This window comes from Coregonus lavaretus (genome assembly GCF_964263955.1).
Source record: "Coregonus lavaretus genome assembly, chromosome: 35".
NCBI classification, from domain to species: Eukaryota; Metazoa; Chordata; class Actinopteri; order Salmoniformes; family Salmonidae; genus Coregonus; species Coregonus lavaretus.
This window is the reverse complement of record NC_140022.1, coordinates 4,585,709-4,600,952: the sequence shown is the minus strand read 5'-3', so window position 1 is coordinate 4,600,952 and position 15,244 is coordinate 4,585,709. Positions and strand designations below refer to the sequence as shown.

General features: G+C 43.5%; 2 protein-coding genes across 2 annotated transcripts; both read left to right on the top strand.

The window, feature by feature from the left end:
- Positions 1 to 100: 100 nt before the first annotated feature.
- sft2d2b (SFT2 domain containing 2b) lies at positions 101 to 6,756 on the top strand. Its single transcript, XM_084152732.1, has 8 exons — positions 101 to 342; positions 580 to 669; positions 1,492 to 1,577; positions 1,788 to 1,869; positions 2,363 to 2,398; positions 2,564 to 2,622; positions 3,316 to 3,345; positions 4,959 to 6,756. Exons 1-8 carry the CDS (start codon positions 277 to 279, stop codon positions 4,996 to 4,998), a joined length of 489 nt encoding a protein of 162 aa, XP_084008858.1. The 5' UTR covers positions 101 to 276; the 3' UTR covers positions 4,999 to 6,756.
- A 2,173-nt stretch (positions 6,757 to 8,929) lies between these two features.
- On the top strand, positions 8,930 to 15,147 carry tbx19 (T-box transcription factor 19; the record flags this gene model as incomplete). The annotated part of the gene is made up of 8 exons (XM_084152520.1): positions 8,930 to 9,177; positions 10,574 to 10,838; positions 12,425 to 12,559; positions 12,729 to 12,790; positions 13,216 to 13,274; positions 13,375 to 13,539; positions 13,707 to 13,839; positions 13,932 to 15,147. The coding sequence occupies 8 exons, from the start codon at positions 8,930 to 8,932 to the stop codon at positions 14,095 to 14,097; spliced, it is 1,233 nt and encodes a 410-aa protein (XP_084008646.1). The 3' UTR covers positions 14,098 to 15,147.
- Positions 15,148 to 15,244: the final 97 nt, after the last annotated feature.

Below are 15,244 nucleotides of genomic sequence, written 5' to 3'. Positions count from 1 at the left end.
CATTATCTTTGATTACTGTGTACTCCTGTGAAGGTTTCCACCACAAATATAAGGCTCTGCTGCCACCTTTTGTTATTGTGGTACTGCAGTTAGCCCCAGCCCGCCTCGTCTCCGTGGTTACACTGGCGGAAGTTTTCGCAATCCACCTGCTGCACTCGCACTTCGAACAGGAAAAATAGCTCGACAAATCGATATTTTGAATTCCTAAAAACTAAGCTAATCGAAGCCACGGGAAAGTTCTAGAACTAGCTACATTCTATCCCTGTCTCAACTTTAATGGACAAACTAAAGAAAGTTTTGAGTGGCCAAGATGGCAACAATGATGACGGCGACATATTGCAAGTAGGTACTTTTTCTAGATAGCTAGCTACTGTAGTTAGCTAATATGTTTTTTACCCTAAATAATAGCTAGCTAAGTTTGGCTTTATCGCTAAGCCGTTTGCCAAGCGTGCTTTATCTACGTTAATACGAGTACAGTTGCTTAGCAATAACATAGTTGCTAGAAACACTTGCTAGCTAGGTCAATGATATCCATGTTTTATAGCTATGTTGTTTATAAATGGTGCGGTGTTGACACAGGCGGCGAACCAAGCCTCCACCCTGGGCTGGGGCACTCGTATGAAGGGCTTTATCGCATGTTTTGTGCTCGGGGTCTTGTGTTCCATTCTGGTGAGTCGTCATCTCTCTCCCATTATTTCAGCATTGCTCTGACTGTAAATAATGTTTGTCACAGTCAGTCAGACTTGGAACAAACCAAGTGTTTCCCCAAACCTCATTCAGTAAGCAAGTTCACATAGCTATGTATTTATTCCAGAAAGTACGGGGGGGGGGGGGGGGGGGGTGATCTCTGAGAAATTAAAAACTGTCTTTAGAGGTCTAGACACGAAGGGCAACTAGAATGTGTCTACAGCAATATAAGGGTCGTTTGGGCCCCAGTGATAGTGTCTACAGCAATATAAGGGTCGTTTGGGCCCCGGTGATAGTGTCTATAGTAATATAAGGGTCGTTTGGGCCCCAGTGATAGTGTCTATAGTAATATAAGGGTCGTTTGGGCCCCAGTGATAGTGTCTACAGTAATGTAAGGATCGTTTGGGCCCCAGTGATAGTGTCTATAGTAATATAAGGGTCGTTTGGGCCCCAGTGATAGTGTCTATAGTAATATAAGGGTCGTTTGGGCCCCAGTGATAGTGTCTACAGCAATATAAGGGTCGTTTGGGCCCCGGTGATAGTGTCTATAGTAATATAAGGGTCGTTTGGGCCCCAGTGATAGTGTCTATAGTAATATAAGGGTCGTTTGGGCCCCAGTGATAGTGTCTACAGTAATGTAAGGATCGTTTGGGCCCCAGTGATAGTGTCTATAGTAATATAAGGGTCGTTTGGGCCCCAGTGATAGTGTCTATAGTAATATAAGGGTCGTTTGGGCCCCAGTGATAGTGTCTACAGTAGAATAGGGGTCTACGCTAAATTGTCCATCCTCTTACCTGGTGGCAGGGGACATGCTTGCTGTGGATTCCAAGGGGTGGTCTGATTCTGTTTGCCGTGCTGTACACACTCGGCAACGTTGCCTCTCTGTGCAGGTGAGTAGAGTTTTGTTGAGCGTGAGTGGGTGTATGTGTGGCTTATGTGGGCTTTTACAAAACAGGCCTATTTTAGATTTAAGCTATCCGGGGGACCCTCGTCCAGTTTTTTAACACCTAACGTGCACATGATACAGCAATCAAATTTGTAGTGCATTTGTACGTTGCTACAATAAAGTCAGTGTAGTAAAATAATGTGTGTATTCTCAGCACTATGTTCCTGATGGGACCCCTTAATCAGCTGAAGAGGATGTGTGCCAAAGAAAGAGCGCTGGCCACAGCTATCATGCTGGTGAGAACACACAACACACACACACAGTTTGTTTTGCTATCCTTGTGGGGACCAAAAACGTATTCCCGTTCAAAATACTATTTTCCCTAACCCTAACTTATAAACCTAACCTCTAACCCTAATTGTAACCCTAACTCTAACCCCTAAGCCTAAAATAGACTGTTTCCTTGTGGAGACCGGCAAAATGTCCCCACTTGTCTGAATTTTCCATGTTTTACTATCCTTGTGGGGACCAAAAAACATATTCCCATTCAAAATACTATTTTCCCTAACTCTAACTTCGAACCCTAATTCTAACCCTAACCCCTAAGCCTAAAATAGACTGTTTCCTTGTGGAGACCGGCAAAATGTCCCCACTTGTCTGATTTTTCCATGTTTTACTATCTTTGTGAGGACTTCTGGTCCCCACAAGGATAGTAAAACCAAAAAAACACACACAGTTCTTGTTCATTAATTCCACGCTGATTGTCTCTCCTTAATTCTCTCCTCATAGACATGTCTGGTGCTAACTATGTGTTCTGCTTTCTGGGTGAGTATAACACACACACACACGATACATATCCTGCACCTGTTGTGTTATCAACTACCTGCAGTCTTTTTTAGCTAGTATGTTTCTCATTTAAACTTCGTCTTACATTGTTCCACCTCAAAGTATGTCTAGCTGAGTCCTGAAGGCTTCTCTCTCTCTCTACAGTGGAAGAATAATGGTCTAGCCTTACTCTTCTGTATTCTACAGTTTCTGGCCTTCGCTTGGTGAGTGACACACACACACACACACACACACACACACACACACACACACATCCTTGAGTAATGTCCTTCCTTTAGTGTGTGTGTATTACGCACATCCCTACAGTCTGCAGACTGAGTGACACACGCACACACACACACACACGCCCGGAGTTGTTCTGTGCTGATGGCTTTTTGGCAGGCAGCTCAATGCCAGGTCCTTATTTGTAACTGAAAACAGAGTAATTATGGCCATAGCTTTTAGCCTGGCTAATCACACACGACTAATGCAGCTAGCTTTGTTCTCTCAAGCACCTCCTTCACAAAGACAGGAGATGCATATATACACACACACACACACACTCACACTCTCTCTTGCCCACACACACTCTGAAATACACACAGATGCACACACATTCATGTACACGCTCTCTCACTCACTCATTCTCTCACACACACACACACACACACACACACACACACAGGGATACACACATGTGCAATTAGTTTACAGACATACACAAACACCATTAAAATAACTTACACAAACACTGTAACACAACAAACACACAACAAACACTCATGGATATACTCTGTTTTCACAGACTCTCTGCCACTGACACACTTCAGATAAAGACCTTATCCAGCCCTTTGCTGTGTATGATGTAGCCTTCAGTGTGACTTCAGGTTGTCTTATACTATACTGTGGTGTTTCAGGTATGGCCTGTCCTACATTCCATTCGCAAGGTGAGTGTTGGTTTACAGTAACTACCGGTCCACCTCTGTCCATAGCCTTAAGCCCTATTGGTTTACAGTAACTACCGGTCCACCTCTGTCCATAGCCTTAAGCACTATTGGTTTACAGTAACTACCGGTCCACCTCTGTCCATAGCCTTAAGCCCTATTGGTTTACAGTAACTACCGGTCCACCTCTGTCTATAGCCTTAAGCACTATTGGTTTACAGTAACTACCGGTCCACCTCTGTCCATAGCCTTAAGCACTATTGGTTTACAGTAACTACCGGTCCACAGCCTTAAGCACTATTGGTTTACAGTAACTACCGGTCCACCTCTGTCCATAGCCTTAAGCACTATTGGTTTACAGTAACTACCGGTCCACCTCTGTCCATAGCCTTAAGCACTATTGGTTTACAGTAACTACCGGTCCACCTCTGTCCATAGCCTTAAGCACTATTGGTTTACAGTAACTACCGGTCCACCTCTGTCCATGGCCTTAAGCCCTATTGGTTTACAGTAACTATCGGTTAGTGCTTAAGGCCACCTCTATCCATGGCCTTAAGCACTATTGTTTTACAGTAACTACCGGTCCACCTCTGTCCATAGCCTTAAGCACTATTGTTTTACAGTAACTACCGGTCCACCTCTGTCCATAGCCTTAAGCACTATTGGTTTACAGTAACTACCGGTCCACCTCTGTCCATGGCCTTAAGCCCTATTGGTTTACAGTAACTATCGGTCCACCTCTATCCATGGCCTTAAGCACTATTGTTTTACAGTAACTACCGGTCCACCTCTGTCCATAGCCTTAAGCACTATTGTTTTACAGTAACTACCGGGCCACCTCTGTCCATAGCCTTAAGCCCTATTGGTTTACAGTAACTACCGGTCCACCTCTGTCCATAGCCTTAAGCCCTATTGGTTTACAGTAACTACCGGTCCACCTCTGTCCATAGCCTTAAGCCCTATTGGTTTACAGTAACTACCGGTCCACCTCTGTCCATAGCCTTAAGCCCTATTGGTTTACAGTAACTACCGGTCCACCTCTGTCCATAGCCTTAAGCACTATTGGTTTACAGTAACTACCGGTCCACCTCTGTCCATAGCCTTAAGCCCTATTGGTTTACATTTACATTTACATTTTAGTCATTTAGCAGACGCTCTTATCCAGAGCGACTTACAGTTAGTGAATACATATTTTTTTTATACTGGCCCCCCGTGGGAATCGAACCCACAACCCTGGCGTTGCAAACGCCATGCTCTATCAACTGAGCTACATCCCTGCCGGCCATTCCCTCCCCTACCCTGGACGACGCTGGGCCAATTGTGCGCCGCCCATGAGTCTCCCGGTCGTGGCCGGCTGCGACAGAGCCTGGATTCGAACCAGGATCTCTAGTGGCACAGACCCTTAGACCACTGCGCCACTCAGGAGTACAGTAACTACCGGTCCACCTCTATCCATAGCCTTAAGCCCTATTCACACGGAACCAGTATTACATCATCCCTTCCCATTCAGTGATAGTTCAGTCCTAAAGCAACGTTTTTGAAGTCTGAAAACTTCGGACAAACTTTTGACTTTGGAGTGTTTATTCTTTTACTAATGATTGTTTCTTTGTTCACAGAGATGCGGTGATAAAGGCCTTCTCTGTCTGTCTGAAGTGAGGCTGCAATCCTCCCCTTTCTCTCTCCCTCTGAGGGGTTATGACGTGTGTGTGTGTTTGGGGTCGGCTAAAGCCCTCAACTCTCTGGCAAACACACAGACTCCACACAGGTGTGCTGGGCTGGTGCCCACTGAGTAAACACTCGTCACCGAATGCTTTCCAGATCAGAAGTGTACGTGAGGGATGATGTTGTGTAGAGGAATCTGTTTGTGAGGGAAGCCTTATCTTCTCTGTGTGTATATGGTGTGGTGTCTGTGTCCCTTTATGGTCAGTGTCTGTGTCCCTTAATGGTCAGTGTCTGTGTCCCTTTATGGTCGGTGTCTGTGTTCCTTTATGGTCGGTGTCTGTGTTCCTTTATGGTCGGTGTCTGTGTCCCTTTATGGTCAGTGTCTGTGTCCCTTTTTCTTTGTTTTCCCACACAGTGAGTCCAGCTCATCTTAATGTACCACCTCTGTCATTTCTCTAACTGTAAATCAAACCAGTCCAAAACTATTCAGGTCTATATTTAGGTGCCAACATGGTGTGTCTTCACTAGTTCTTTGTAGGTGTTTATTTACATGTATAAACTGGGTGGTTTGAGCCATTATACCACAGTCCAGGCACTCCGCATTGCGTTGTGCTGAAGAATAGCCCTTAGCCATGGTATATTGGCCATATACCACACCCCCTCGGGCCTTATTGCCTAAATAGGTGTTCACACTGTACAGATGACTCCTGATCATTTCAACGGCTCAGGTCTGGACATCTGTACAATCAGTAGTACCTAGTTGATTTGTTGCACCTAATCCCAAGTGCACTTACCAGGAGTCTGAATTGAAGTGCCTGCTGTTAAACTTTCTTCTAGCTGGATAGATATAGATACTGGGAAAAAATGAAAGGAAGAACTGCTTCAAGTGCTCTTGAATTGTTCACCTTTTATTTAAAATGTCTGTTTTGTTTAGTTCTTTTTATTTCAACAACATTGCCTGTAAACATGTCTCTTTAACTGCCGTTTTAACTTTCATGGTTAGTTAGTAGTATGATCACTGATTTTGGTTTAATTTTCCACAGGTATTTTAGTTTACGTTATTTCTGTTTTTTAATCATTTCTGGGGGAATTTGTTATTTTTATTTAAATAATGCTTCCTGTAAATATTTCTCTTTAACTGCTGTTTTAACTGTTTCATGGTTAATTTTCTGGCCATAAATAAAATAAATTCTGGATTCAGCTTGCCCTAGTCACGACCATTTCAAACCCTCTCACTGTGTCTGAGTGACTTTTATGTTAACTTGCAAAAGAGAAATGCCTTACTTCACATTATGTAAACCCAGAGAACCGTTTTCTATTGAATCACTGTCTTTTTTATACTGTACTGCTGTAACTCCCCTGAGTGGCTTCTTTTTCACAAAACCCTCCCTATAGATGCTTGTTTCATCTGCATAAATATATACTATTAAACGCTTGTTTTATAGAATAACATTTTCAATATTCAGGATACATTGTTTTAGGACTACAGTATAGTTAGTCTACTTGTCTAATATACATTTAGTATGAGCCCAAGTAGTTACAGGTTTGGAATAAATATTTTTTTCTTTTGAAATACCTTTTTAAAGCATGATTGTTTTTTGTACCATCTTGAATCCATTGAAGATTCAACACTCATATTTTAAAGTGTAATGATAATGTATTGTGTGACTATGACTCATATTTCATGTCTTATTCTCCCTTGTGTGTGACTCGCCATCTTACAACAGAAATAAAAGAAATGGTTATATTGTGGAGTGTTTTAATGTTGACTACAGAGTGAGAGAGAGAGTTGTGCCTGCCACCTGTTTTGCCTTGGCTTTGTATGTTCTGATGGGGTCTCACAACGGTCACTACACACACAAACGCATTCCTGGTACAAAAGGTCTAAGGTGTGTGTGTCGTGGGTTTACCTGTGCTTTGCTTCCCACCTTTTGATATTTGCCTCGTGCTCGGTTAATGACGCTCCTTTATGCGTTTTAAATCAGTAAAGCCCCTAATCTCCGCGCTCCGCCCGCCGCTGATTAAACAATCTCTGTCCCCAAACACATTGCTGCAGCTGCGAGCGCACAGGCGGCTCGGTCACACCGCCAGCCCGTGGGGATCGGGTGTCGCTATACGAGCCCTTCCGGACACTGACCTGTACCGTTCGCTCTTGTTCTTCCCTCCTCGGGAGGCCCCCATGTTGCAAGGTGCTTTCTAAGGGCAAGATTGCAGGGCATGGAGCTTCTACTGTGCACAAACAGGTTGAATCAACACCATTTCGAGAGCTTGGTTCTACCTGCAAAAAGATGATTCGGACATAATTTGCTTTAAAGTTCCGAAACCTCATTGGTTTGAATGGTGTCAGAAATGTATATAGTGTATTATTTTGAATTTAACATGAATTGGAGTATTTAGACTACTGTATAGGTAGAGAACATTGAACAGAACAAGGCTATGTCAATGACTACATTTTGACAAAAATGCAGATAGAACTTTATAGTCCCAAAGTCTAGATTTTTTAGACAACACACAGAAGGCTACATTAGTGTAGTCAAAATGGACTGGCTCTGAGCCCAGTAGGTCGTCAGACCAAGAGTGTAATGTTCTGGGAAGCTTTTTACGTTTTCAGTCGTTCATTCTTTAACAACCTATCTCCCGTTGTATATGTTTAAGAGCAGGAACGTGGCCTAATTCTGAATTATTATCCGAAAAAATTACCGTAGGAAATTACCTAGGCTATATTTAATTTTCTTCAGAAGCTTTTCTGTGGTTTTGGACGAGAGCGAGGCTTGTTCGATCCGTGCGCTAAAAGCATCTGATTTCTCTCCTTGCCAAGAGTACCTTTAGTTAGACCATTAACCTTAGTCACGGATAATGATTTAGATAATAAGGCTACAGGCCCACGAAAGCGACGTTAGTCTTTTTGTGGAATTGTGATCATTTCGAACGGAAAAGCCAGTCAACTTGGCTTCTGGCCACCGCGGACGCACACGCTCGCTATCCATGGTGCTGAAAGTTTGCGCCTAAAAAGTCAACATACTGACAAAAGTGGTAAAATAGGCGTATGGCATTTCAACGCAAGATGAGAGAGAGCCTGATATTATTGATAGGTCTTTGGATATTTTATAAAGCCCTAAATCTTTTTGAGAGCGGAATCCTGAAGACTTAAAGGGGCTATCCTTAGCTTAGTTGAAACAATAACAAAGTAAAATCCCGCCTCTGTTTTGGTCAAAAGATGAGGGATGTGCCTGGGGAAATGTAACCACTCCCAAATTCATAGACCAAGCTATGGATGCAAGGACTGATCATCCAAGATATTAACACTGTAGTTTTAAGCATGTTTTGAGGCTATAGGCTACAGTGTTTGTTTACATTTACAATGTTTACAAGCTTAACATTTGGGTTATGTTGAGGTTTTACAGTTGAACTAAGCTCATGAGGCATTTACACGTTATGTTCTTTAAGAATCAATGGGTATATATAATTAATTTATAAGTCCAAAATTAGATGCAGCAACTGCAGATTGCCCCTTTAATGTCTAGGCTAGCTCATCAAAGAAAAAGTTATCTCTCTCCCTTCCTCTTCCTCTCTCTTGCTCTTCCTCTCTCACCCCTTTGACAGATGACGCTCTATAAACGGTCAATTAGTGACAGTTGATCACATGACCGGCCGGCGAAACCTGTCTTGTGCTCAGCACCAGTGTCGCATTGATTTTCAACTGCAGCTTATCATCCTCATGGCTAAAACCCCCAAATGGGAAATCATTTGTTTTGTTTCAATTTAACCGATTCTAACGACGTTTTTCCCCCCATCACCTGTTGAGTGAGATATTTAGGCTAATTAGTTATCGATATTTTTTTGGTTTGACCTCATTTTAAACTTTCCTTAGAGAAAACATCAGTCTTATTTGAGAGGTAGCCTTTAGCCTCGTTCAGGTCCCCAAATGAAGGTTGAGGGTTTGGCAGAAGGTAGCGGCAGGGCTGGGGCTGGGGCTGGGGGTACCCTCTGCCCCGGTCCTGCCAGCCAGTGCTGTATCTCGCGACTGCTAAGCGTGGTGGAGAGCGAGCTGCAAGCGGGGCGCGAGAAGGGGGACCCCACCGAGAAGCAGCTGAAGGTGACGCTCGAGGAAGCGGAACTGTGGCGGAAGTTTAAAGAAGTCACCAATGAGATGATAGTCACCAAGAGCGGCAGGTGAGCTCGAGCTGATAGTGAGATAGACGATAATTTTAGAATAGTCAAAAATACTTTATTGATCCTCAACCGCAAGAGGATATTCACAGACAAACATATAGACAACACCAAATGCAAGTTTCAAGAGTTTGGTAATTTGATCACCCATTATAGTTATCCACCCATTGCTAAATTAATTTAATGAACACATGCAGGATAATTTAATCCTATACAAAAACCAATATTTCTCTGTCACACATATCACTCTAAAACTTCTAACACGTATGTTATATTAGAGGGGATTTAATCAATTACCCAATTAAGAGACCATTCGATTTCAATTAATAATTCGATTTTCAATTACTCACTTCTTCCAAAACGCATATTGATCGAAACTTTTAATTCAGCCCTTTTTTCAGCTTCAAATTTGTGTGAAATGTATATAAGCGTAGCTATTGCCCTATTCCTATATAATCATTACGATTTCATAACAATTAGATCTAAGCGAAAACTATTAATTACATAGGCCTATCTGTCATTTCAGACCTAGTGCTATTGAATAATATTCGTTATTTAGGAATAGACAGAACGTTTTTTTCTTCTACTTATTAGAGCTGGAAAGTGTCATAGTCTACGGAAGAAAAGGGCAACACATTCTAACAACCAGAAATGTTGAGCTTATGTTAGTTAAGTTTGAGAAAGTTCAGGTCAAATTTAGTAAACCAGAAAATATTGTAAGACAAGGAAGGAGAGACATAAAATGTGTTTTGAAAATGTCAATGACATAATCCTTTATCATGATCCCTTATAGGCTATAGCCTAAGGCTTATACGAAATGCAGAGTTATTAAAATTGATTCAATTTAATTGTATAGTCTGGTGTCTTTGATGTTATGAATTAACATTTGATATGTTAATCGTCTATTTGATTCGTCTACAAAACATTAGTTCGGAACATTCCGACTGCAAACCTAACCAAGCTGGTTATTACTGACTATATTTATCGGCACATTCTTAAATTAAGAAAACATGTTATTTTTTTAAAATCTGCGTTCTATAATCAGTAATGCCCATAGTGTATAGGACGGTTTAATAGATTTTTCTGGTGCATGGACGCTTTTGTGCCGACCCTCTCATGCACTGAGGGGCGGCTTGACCGGTTTTAGTGGCAGGTCAGCTCACCTGGTGGGTGTCTGTCCATTTACACGTTGACCACTTCAGAACATTTTTATTTGGGAAAAACAAAACATTATTTTTAAAAAGTAAAAAGAGACAGAAAAAAAGTCAAAAAAGTCTGAAACCGCGAGTTTAGAGTTGGATTGTGTGTGTGTGTGTGCGTGCGGGTGCATACTGCGTGCCTGTGTGTGTGTGTACGTGTATTCATTTGTGCGTTCCTACTGTGTGTGTGTGTGTTCCAGGCGGATGTTTCCGGTGCTGAAAGTGAGTGTATCGGGTTTGGACCCCAACGCCATGTACTCCTTCCTGCTGGACTTCCAGCCAGCTGATAGCCACCGCTGGAAGTACGTTAATGGGGAGTGGGTTACAGCCGGTAAACCGGAGCCTGCCGGTAATGGTTGTGTGTACATCCATCCCGACTCACCGAACTTCGGAGCCCACTGGATGAAGGCACCAGTCTCCTTCAGCAAGGTCAAACTCACCAACAAGCTCAACGGAGGTGGACAGGTAGAGCATACACACAGGCACACACACACACACACACACACACACACACACACACACACACACACAAACAAACACAAACATACACACACACACACACACACACACACACAGTCAGTCCATTGTCGCTAACATTGTTTCTGGGGCTAAGCCAAAACTCAACAGTTCATCCCCAGCTGCACTACATACATCACTAACTTCATGTTGTTGCATTTTATTTATTTCATATTTCTTCAGGCAACTTCTAAAGTTCTACTAAAATAATATACAGAAATATACCTTCCTCCTCTAGCAGTAGACTGCTAACCACTCTCCAATTTTCCTTTCTCCGTCTTCCTTTTCTGCGGGGGTGAATTAAGGGCCACCTAGGCTACGTTTACACAGGCAGCCCAATTCTGATCTTTTTTTCCCAGTAATTGGTCTTTTGTCCAATCAGATCAGCTCTTTTGTCAATAATTGGGAAAAATATCAGAATCTGGCTGCCTGTGTAAACGCAGCCCTATATCTCCAGTGGAGGGGCCCTTCAGTCATGGATCTTTTCATAATCCATGTCTTTCCCCTAATCTCTGTTTGTTTCCCCGAAAAGCGAAACATCAAGTGTGCATTTATACAATTAGTGCCCTGCTTAGGGCCCCTCTCCTCGCCCACTTCACCCTGTGGCCCCTGTCTCCACGGGAACCAGATAAACAGCTCTTAATTGGCTCTCTGAGGTTTAATGCACTTCCTGCTGAGAGCTGCCCACTCCAGGAGGCCCTCCAGGGGCCACATACGCACACACTAACCACTGTGATCTGCCAATTTTTTTTAATGGTATTTACATGAACCCATAACCCAAACAAACACAAACACAGATACGGACGCACACACGCACGTGCACACACACACACAGAAACACACACACACCTCTGACTGGCAGGTAATGTGGTGTTGGCATTGCGTCCGGTAAAGAAGAGCCGAGGCATAATTAAATAATTGCAGTGGTTAGTTGTACATTATGGTAATTGCCTGTTTTTTTTTTTTACTATGTAAAATTGATTTATCCATCAGTCCTTCAGATGTTTTATAGAGAGATGGAGGCAAAAACAGCATATTTAAAAAGCCCACACACACTCCAACTAGAGTGTACACACACACACACACACACGCAAACAAAAACAACACACACACACACAGACGGAGAGAGAGAGAGAGAGAGCCCTGGGCAGCTGGTTGGTGTGAGAGGTGAAGCTAAGCTCCCAATTAGAATAAAAAACAGTTTGTTTTGTCCTCTCTCTGAGGGCTGTAATTGGTTAATTGGTGGAGTGAGGGATTGAGAGAGGGAGAGCCAGAGACTAGATTTTATGCTAGAATGGACAGTAATGAAGTAATATTGTAAGGACTGTAGTCTATTTGTTCTTAGTTTTAGGGTTTGGGGTTCCTGCAAACCTCTCCCTCAAACTGTCATAATGTAGGCCTACCCAGTGTTCTGAGTTGTACCCACTCTCTTTATTTCTCTTTCTCTCCCTCTCCATTCTCTTCTTTCATCCCCCCTTCTCGTTCTATTTCTTCCTCTCCTCTCCTCCCCCATCCCCATCCTTCTCTCTCTCCAGATCATGTTGAACTCTCTCCATAAGTATGAACCTCAGCTCCACATCGTGAGAGTGGGCGGAAGCCACCGAATGGTCACTAACGTCTCTTTCAGCGACACACAGTTCATTGCTGTCACTGCCTACCAGAACGAAGAGGTGACTGGTCTCTCTCTCTCACACACACACACACACACACACTGTCAATATCAACTGTCATTGAATCAGCGTCATCATCCAGAGTTCACGATTAAACTTCTTGATTAAGCCAGAGCGCCTAAAATGTGTGTATGTTACAGTCAGTGACATTGTTTATTTCCCTCTGAAGATCACTGCTCTGAAGATCAAATACAACCCCTTCGCTAAGGCTTTCCTGGACGCCAAAGAGAGGTAAGGCCTCATCTGTACCAGCTAGCGTTAGGGTTTCCCACCAGAATATCGCTATGATATTACTACATGTTAGCATTAGCTTGTACCATTATGATATCACTGCGGGCTAGCATTAGCTCCTGAAATGGTAAGTGATTAGCGGGTCGTTATTAGCTGTTTAAAGCCTAGTTCACCATCTCTATGTGAGGCTTGTTGAAGAGGCAGTGTGAAGTGTGTGAGAGAAACTAGAGCTCCTAACACACAGACACACACACACACATACACAGACACTACCTTAGCTGTTTACACGTATTTGCTAACACAATTAGCATGGTTAGCACAGGTCTCACACTAGTCACTGTAATGCTGTATCTCTTGCTTATTTGAATCGCACCAGTTCACAGAGTGAACTCATATAGCTTATCATTGAATTATTCTCTTTGCAGGAACCACCCGAACAGTCCATTGGAGTCCCCATTTGATAGCCATGTGGGAATTCAACACTGTGAGTGGGCCTTTAGGACTAATTTGATTCAAATTGAATTATTTGAATCTACTAAATAACAATAATACACTTTTAAACCTTGTGTTCCCTCTTCCTATAGGTGGTTGGTTTCTGTCTAACCCAGACTCGCTGTGTTCAGGTGGGGGTCCTAGCTTCCCCTATAGTGGGGGTCTGCCTCTCGCCCCCTCTCATGGGTACAAGCACTACCCCCCCAGGCCTGCCCCCTACCCCTCCTCCTACCTGCCGCACCGCACGCACACTTCTGGTGAGACACACCGCCATCTCCCCAGCTCTCTCTCTTCCACACCCTTTTAAAAACTTTTGTTGAAAAATGAAGCTATCACACCAGCCTGACCTGTTCCCTTGTCCCTCTTGTTCCCCACCCCTTTGTCTCCCGCTCCGCCTCACCCTCATCTCCAACCCTCCCTCCAGTCTCTCTGTCTGAGGGGCTACAGGTGTTGTCTGGGGGTCCTGATGGCTGGTCCAGTGTCTCCTCCCCCGGCCCCTCCTCCTCAGCCCTACCCGTGACCACACCCTCCTCACCCCCGTCCACCAATAGCAGCAGGTACGACATGAAAACATAGATATAGATTAAGTAATGGTATAGCTCTTTAGAATCTACTGTTTTTGTTTATAAAGCAAGGTGTGTGTTCTCAGTCAGTACCCGTGTCTGTGGACGGTCGGGCGTACAGACGGGAGTACCGCCTCTTCTCCCTGCGCCCAGCTTCACGGACCAATCAACAGCGAGAGCCACCCACAGCCACCCAATCATGTCCGGCTGGGCGGGCCCGGTTGGCCACCTGTCTCCACCCATTCCTTCTAATAAACGATGTGATTGGTCAATGCCCACATGGGCATGATCAGTACTGCCCTGGGACCCGGCACCAGAAGGCCTTTAATTAACTCAACATCTTAGATGCTGGGTGTTCCTCTGCCAAGGCGTTGCAAACGTATGCCAGATCTTACATCTTCTGGAAAGGTATTTTAAGTATCAGCTAACCACATCATATATCATAGCAATCTGATGCCCGACAGCACAGTCGATGACGTGGCACGGAGCCATTGGTTGATGAATGCAACGTCTGAGCAGGGCAACGCGACCAATGTGTATGTGCATATGATGCCAAACAAATGTGTTAGTGTATGTGCACCTCAAAAAACAAAGGCCTAGATTCAATCAGATCAAGTGTTAACCAGCAATAGCAGACGCCTGCATAGCGGATGTTTTGGTGTTGTTGGAGGTGGAACTGCATTGGAGCTATCAAATCGGTGAGCCTAACCACACCCGCATTAGAAGTTCAGAACGAGAAAGTGTAGGCTATATAGAAATAATGACGCTCAAATTGAAAATCGTTAAACTAAATGAGGATTTCTATCATCTTAATGGAGGTGTAGATTACATCTCACATTCCAGTGTTCAAACTTGTGAACAAGGCTGCATGGGATTTCTGTTAATGTGACTCCGTGCAGCCAATGACAACGTCCGCTTTAGGTATAATGCCAGGAGCCGCTTGTGGATCTGACAGCTCTAACACAGTTCCACCACCGACACCGCCAAAACAACCGCTATGAGGATGTCAGCTAAAGCGGATCTGATTCAATCGAGCCCTAAATGTCTCTGTCTGCTTTCAAATGACTTATCATTCTGTTTGTGGTTCAGCCCTGACAGATTCTAACTCTGGGCCCTAGTAAAAAGCTATGTAAAACTGCCAGCCTTAATATGCAGGAGTCAGAAGAAATAACTATGTGAAACTACGGTACAGAAAAATATGTGTTATGTGTCTGTGCCTTCATTTTGTAAGCTTTATGATAATGTTTCTGTCTGATAAATGCTGTTCATTGTAATACGCTGAAAATAAACATTGGCCAATCAAATCTTTCTGGTATGTGTGTTTTCTGGGTGTGTGTAACAACATAATGACTGTTGGCGTTGGGTAAGCACTAGGCAGTCTGGGTACACTGTTAACACA